The 7002-nt window shown below is 35.8% G+C and overlaps 1 protein-coding gene across 4 annotated transcripts in view; it reads left to right on the top strand.

The window, feature by feature from the left end:
* Nucleotides 1-269: 269 nt before the first annotated feature.
* Nucleotides 270-7002, top strand: part of PolA1 (DNA polymerase alpha catalytic subunit) — a 561406-nt gene continuing 554673 nt past the window's right edge. For all 4 annotated transcript variants that reach the window (XM_090402430.1, XM_090402431.1, XM_090402428.1 and 1 more), the window contains exon 1: nt 270-319. In XM_090402430.1, the coding sequence (XP_090258556.1) occupies nt 301-319 (19 nt within the window). In that variant the 5' untranslated portion in view covers nt 270-300. The remainder of the gene's footprint in view (nt 320-7002) is intronic.

Below are 7002 nucleotides of genomic sequence, written 5' to 3'. Positions count from 1 at the left end.
AATAACAACAACAACAATAATAATAATATGTGAATAGTTATTTTTATTATTATTATTATTATTCATTGAAATGTTTATTATACCGATGAAATAAAAAATAAGTTCACATAATTCCATTTAATTATTCCTATATTTATGTTTGGTATACCGCGTTTAAACATGATTTTATTAGAACTAAATTATTTTAGTTTTGATGTTCATTTGATGCTGAAATATTTACCGTTCCTTCAGGCACAACGAAAGTTTTCCCGCTATTAATTTTTGTTTATGTTTATAGAGAAGCGTAGTGTGCATGTGAACATGGATCCTGATCAAGGAGGTAAAGTTTAATATATTTTGTATAAAATAAAAAAATATTTGAGTTATTAGAAATTTACAGATAAAAAATGTGATTATTCAGTCATGTAGAAATTTCGTATGACATCAGTTCTTTATGCATTCTACTAGTATTGGTAATACACGTAGAGGATTTAACAGCGGAATGCAATCTTTGAATATTTCAGCGGGAGATTTTAAAGCACAGACATCGCTTTTGGCCACTGAACTGATGCCTTAGTTCTTTGATATTGCATGTGTCTTGTCTGGAATGTTACTCTTCATACTTGCCGAGGCAGTGAAAAAAAAAAATGCATTTTGACCTATTTTATATCAATATATTCCTGAATATGATATGTTTATTCTCCGGAAATACAGGCCGAAGTCAAGAATAGTAATCATGTTTAAGTACGAGATAAAATCCGAAGCTTCGCCTCGCGGTGGAAAGCGGATGATCTGAATTTGTGCTTGACAGGAACGGTTACAGGACTTAAAACACAATAGTGCTGTTTGCTAACAATAATGAATGAACGAGGAACATGCTGATATTGTGTGCGTGTGCATATATATTTGTCCCCAATTTTACAGGAATATGTCAAAGATTTGAGGAACCAGTGTAAAATAAAAAATATAATTAATAATTATTTCTTTCAGTTTTGCACAAACAGTGAATTAAGAATAAATAACGCATTCTTCATCCTTAAGGAATTCATAAAATAATGAGAAATGCTCTAGGAAACTTATCCTCAGATATTAATTGATATGAGTTTTTGCATCAGCTGATGCGAAATTATGCATTATTTATTGGAAAACTGTAACTCTGAAGGAAAAAAAAACATAAAAAAAAGATTTAACAGGAGAATTCCAGACTCATTATATACCAGACTATAAAACATGAGTCTCAGAGCAGGGAAGATGCATAGAAGTGGAAATGATGTATGATCATCCCATTGCACAAGGGTGCTACAAAGACTGATGGGTCTAACCATCAACCTATTAGTATCTAAAGGGGCAGTGAAGATTTTAGCAAAGTTGGTAAGAGCCCACATATAGAAATAGGTAAACAGAGAATCTATACTTTTCAGTAAACAGCATGGCTTTACTAAAAGGAGGTGATGTTTGAGTAACTTGTTCACACTTTATAATGTTACAGTTGTATTTGACAAAGGGAATGAACACCATTCTACAACATACAGCATAGAAGGCTGTTGCATAAATTGGATTGGGATTGGATTATACAGTATTAGCATGGATAAGATGATGGCCAACAGAGTTACATCAGAGTGATTTATGAGGAGGTGTAGATTTAAGGTGATCAGTGGTGTATCCAAGGGATTAGTTCTTGGGCCATTGTTTTTCAGTCCTTATGTTAATGACATTGGGAAAGATTTGACAGGTAACATACAGCTGTTTGCTGATGATGCAAAGATAGGGATGGATATGTGATGTCATATTGTATTGGTGGAATTTTGCTAGAAGAAACTGAACAGCCTAGAGATCCTGGAGTTTTGGTACATGGAAGTTGAAGTTCACAAGCCCTCTAGCAAAGATTGTAAATACAACTCAGAGAATAATTACAATGCAGAAACACACCTGGATAATGAAAAGGAAGCCATTTTGCCTTTCTACAAGTCCTTGTACACAGATTTGGTCCAGTGGTTTCCATGGTGATGTTCATATAGTGGAGTGTTATGAGGATATTAAGAATTTATGGAATGCCGATGTTAGCAAATAGGAGAAAGAGGGTGATATGATTGAGACGATCATACATTGATCGTCTGAAAAGATCTCTGAAAATTTCTGAAAAGATCATACAGGATACCAGTAGATGGAATTTTTTATTTTATTGAGGGTGAGGAGAGAATAAGAGGGCATCCACGGAAATTGAGAATTTCCATGGACGATTCTACATCCCATCTATGAGTCAGGGGTCTTTAAGATACATACACTCATCATTCATACCTTGCCTTAAAGAAATTCAAATTCTCTGCAGACACCACACATTCAGGCAAGGCATTCCAATCATTCACAACTCTCTCTCCATGCAAAAAATCTGCTTCTCACTCCTTTGCACACACCTTCCAGGAATGATCTCTTGTTCTTGCTTGATCTTCCATCATTTTATAAAAAACTTCTTCAATGTTAATCCTGTAGCAATCCCTTACCAACTTGTATGTCTCTATCATATCACCCTTCTTTCTCCTATTCACTAGACTCTGTAAATTGCACCGTCTCAACCTTTCTTCATATTCAACATTCCAGAGATCAGAAACTACCTTCATCAAATGACCTGGATCCTTTTGAAAACCAGTTGATCACATCTATACACAGTAGTCCATATGTAGAACCAGAATCTCCTTCTACAAGTCAGTGCCCTCCACATCATTCATAGAATTCATTGTGTTGTCCTCACAATTTTTGCAATGTGTCCTCTAAATTTTAGATCTTTATCCCCCCCCCCCCCCCAAAGATCTGTTTTCTTCACCTCCAATATTCTCACCAAGCGTAAATTCTACATCCCATCTTTGATCTTTGTTTCCCAAAATTGAAAACCTTACATTTTGCAACATTGAACCTAGCATCCCCACTCCCATTCACCCAATCTATTCAAAAATATTCTTGTAAGGGACACAAAATTTGCTATACTCTTCATAATTCCTCCCAACTTTGCATTATCTGAAAACAACTGAATATCCCCATCTAAATCCTTTCCAATATCATTAACATACAGGTTAAACAGCAATGACCCTAAAACAGATCCAAAGGCAAACTACCTATGAGATAGTCAATCTCTGATCCATTGCACTAATCTAATATCCAATTCCATCTGCTCTAGTTTGACTCTCAACTTATCGTGGTAGTCTATCGAAAGCCTTTTCAAAGTCTAAGTATACTATTCTGTATCCCTGTCCAATGAAGCAGTTACCTTATTGTAATAAGTAAGTAGATTATTAAAACATTACCTCCTGTTAGCAAAGCCATGCTATCTATGAAAGATAATACTACTGTTGTCAACCCAATTCTGGATCATGGTTCTCACCAGCCTCTCCAGTACTTTAACCACAACAATTGACACAAAGATAGGTCTATAATTTGATGTTTGAGTTCTGTCACTTCCTTTATGAAGCAGCACAATCTTACCTTCCTTCCACTCATTTGGAACTTAACCCAATGAAAGACTCATATTAAACAAATATGTCAACTCCCTGGCACATTCCTTCAAAATATGTGGTAATATATCATTTAGTCCCACAGCCTTATTAACATCAAGTTTGCTCAATTCCCCATACACTTCTTGATCACTTACAATCTTTCCTCATCATCCCCTGCTCTCAAACTCTCCATGATGTCACATTCACAAAAGTGCAAGACCTTTATTAACTGTTCATTAAATATCTCAATTATATCCTCAGCAGTTGTACTTATACCATTTTCTCAAATCAATGTCATCCTTCCATAATCTCTTATTTTTTTTTCATCAACTATCTGCCACTTATACTGAACTTTTGTTATCCATACCAACCAAGTCACTTTGCCTGTTCTTTGTAATCTTCATGGAATTGATTATTACCAGTCATCTAATATTGCCTTCATGATGCTTTTTTCCTCTGTATTACATGCTTAATCTCTTCATTAATCCATTTAGCATCCTACCTTATTTAATCTTCTGACCACTGGAATACATTTAGACAGTGTTACTACTATAGTTCTTGAATATCACCCACACAGCATTGATCTTCTTTCCACCCAACTCCTTATTCCATTCTACACCTGCAAGCTGCCTCCTGAGCTCTTCATAATCACCAGCCTTGTAATTCCACATATACCCTTTTTTCACAGAGGTCCTCACACTGTTGACAAAAACCCAGGTAATCACTTCATGGTCACTCACCAACTGGAGGATGATTTGACACTCATTTATAATTAAATTCTCTGATGAGATGATCAAATCTAAGACCCTCAATCCTCATGTGCCCTCTGTTGCATACTGTCTGAGGTAGTTGTCCCTCAAAAACTCAAGAAACTCATTTTCTTTACTTCCAGTTGTTATCTCATCATCCCAGTCTATATTGCTATAGTTAAAATCATCCATAATAATCATCATCATCAAATTCATGCCATGTACTGTCAAGGGGTGTACAGGATTTGAAAGTACTACACGACAAATTTACATCATTATAAACTTCCTATTTCCAATTTTCCTCCAAATCAGTCTGTTACTTGTCAAGACTCCAACATTATCAGATCTTATATTTCTATCGTCTAAGGCACTTTTTACCGTATCAATCCACCTATATCTTGGTATTCCTCTGGGTCTTTTTCCTGCCAACCTGGCAGAGAACACTTGTTTTGCTAATCTTTCCTCGCCCATTCTGTTTAAGTGACCATACCACCTGAGATTAGCTCTGCTAACGCATTCCTGGATGCTGACAATGTCAAGTTTTTTTCTAATATCCTCTTTTTTAATATGATATTGCCATTGATGCCATCTGTTCATGCCTCTAATCTTTCTCTGGACTCTCATATCTACAGTCTCTAGTCTTTGGTCAAGTGTTTTACTTCTGACCCGGCTCTCAGATCCATAAGTTAAAACTGGTTTGGACACTTGTCTTGTATACAGCTAATTTAGTGTTCCGACTAATTTCTCTCTTATTCCATATGAATTTATTCAGTTGACTTCCTACCATACCAGCTTTGTTGATTCCGTTGTCTGTTTCCATATTTAATTTACCATCTTCACTAAAAATCATGCCTAAGTAGCTGAAATGTTTTACTTGTTCCACAGGTTCCCTGTTCACAACACAGTTGACATTTTCAACAATTCTACCTATTTTCATTGTCTTTGTCTTTTTAATGCTGCCCTTCATACCAAATCTATTACAACAGTTATTCAATTTAGTCAGGGAATCTTGCAAACTTGTAGCGGATTTATTTAGAAGTATAGCGTCATCCGCATAAAGCAAAGAGTTGAGATTAACATCTCCAATTTTGATATCATGTTTAATACCACTTTCCTTCATGATGTGATTCATATAGATCATAGGTTCCCAAAGTGGGCTGTACCCCCCCCCCCCCCAGTGGGTGCTGAAGCCTTATGGGGGGGCTATAGTGGGATCAGAAACATTTGGGGGCGTTCAGGCGGTGTAGGGGTCGGTGGCTCTTTATAGAAGAAATTAATAATATATATTTAAAAATTAACTATTTTCGTGATTTTGCAATTAGATAATAATTTAAAATTTAAATATTGAATTTTAATTCATCTTATGCCCGTCTTGCATGATCAATTTTTTTTTATTAATTTTCTATTTCAATTATTTAATCATTTGAGAATTTACCATGTCAGATAGAAATAGATGTCAATTTTCTATGTCATTGAGAAAATAGAGCATGTATATATGTGTGTATAATAGGGGGCGTTACAAACTCTAATGGGGGCGTTACAAAATTTATGCCTTGCAAAGTGGACGATGGCCCGTAAAAGTTTGGAAACCTATGATATAGATAATGAATAACAGAGGGGATAATGTACATCCTTGTCTCACACCATATTTAACATTAAACTATCTTCCTGTACTTCCTTCAATTCTAATTGCTGACTTACAACTCAAATAAAGACTTAAGTATTGCTTGATATAATGCTCCATTGACACCATATAACTGTAGCGTATTGAATAGCTTCTCTCTTGGCATCCAAATCGACAAAACTTAAATACAGATCTTTGTTATATTCCCATGATTTCTCCACTATTTGTCGTAAAGTGAAGATCTGATCCTGACAGCCTCTATTTGACCTGAATCAAGCTTGTTCTTCACCAAGCTTTTCTTCCACCATTCTTCTCAACTGTTTCTCAAGTATACTTGCATAGATCTTGCCAGGAACACTCAGTAGAAAAATACCTCTGTAATTCTCACATTCAGTTTTATTTCCCTTTTTATATATGGGTACTATGGGAGCTCTACTCCAATCACCGGAATTCGTCCCTCTGTCCAGGCATTCTGAACTACGCAGTGCAGCCACTGTAAGACTTTTATACCACCATACTTCAGCATATCTGGTCGAATATCATCTACTCCTGCTGCCTTTCCACATTTCGAGTCTTTGATGGCTTCAAGCATGGATATGTATTCCTGACTGCATTCCTGGTTAGTGTTTTTTACTACTGTGCTGTCATCACTGCTTGTTTCATTTAGCAGTTTTTCAAAGTAATTACTCCATACTTCAAGGATATCTCCCACCCCCATTTTCATGTCCCCTTTATTATCTCTAACTCCTTTTACGGCACTCTTTCCTCCATTCCTAAGCTTCTTCAACAACCCCCAGAATATTTTGCCACCTTCTTGATATTTATTTTCTATGTTCCTGACAAAGACCTCCCATGACTTTTGTTTAGCTAGTTTTACACAGTGTTTAGCTTTCTTACATTTGTCTCTGTATTCTCTAATAGCACAAGCTGACTTATTTGCCAGGATCTTTTGATATGCTTTCTTCTTTTCCTTCACTGCCTCTTTAACTTCCTGTGTCCACCATGGAGTTCTAATTTTTTCTATCCTTGCAGACAACTTCACCACTAGCCTCTCTAGCTGAATCAATCAGGGTTTTCTTCAATGTTTGCCACTGAATCTCACTGAAACTGAAGTTAAATTCTTCAAATTTAACTGTTTTTCATAGATCCCTTCCCTTTTTGT

Source organism: Typopeltis vanoorti, chromosome 13 (assembly GCF_054136105.1).
Source record: "Typopeltis vanoorti isolate ZY-2024b chromosome 13, IOZ_Tvanoo_1.0, whole genome shotgun sequence".
In the NCBI taxonomy this organism is placed as follows: domain Eukaryota; kingdom Metazoa; phylum Arthropoda; class Arachnida; order Uropygi; family Thelyphonidae; genus Typopeltis; species Typopeltis vanoorti.
The sequence above is the reverse complement of the archived record's forward strand: the minus strand, read 5'-3'. Positions and strand labels throughout refer to the sequence as shown.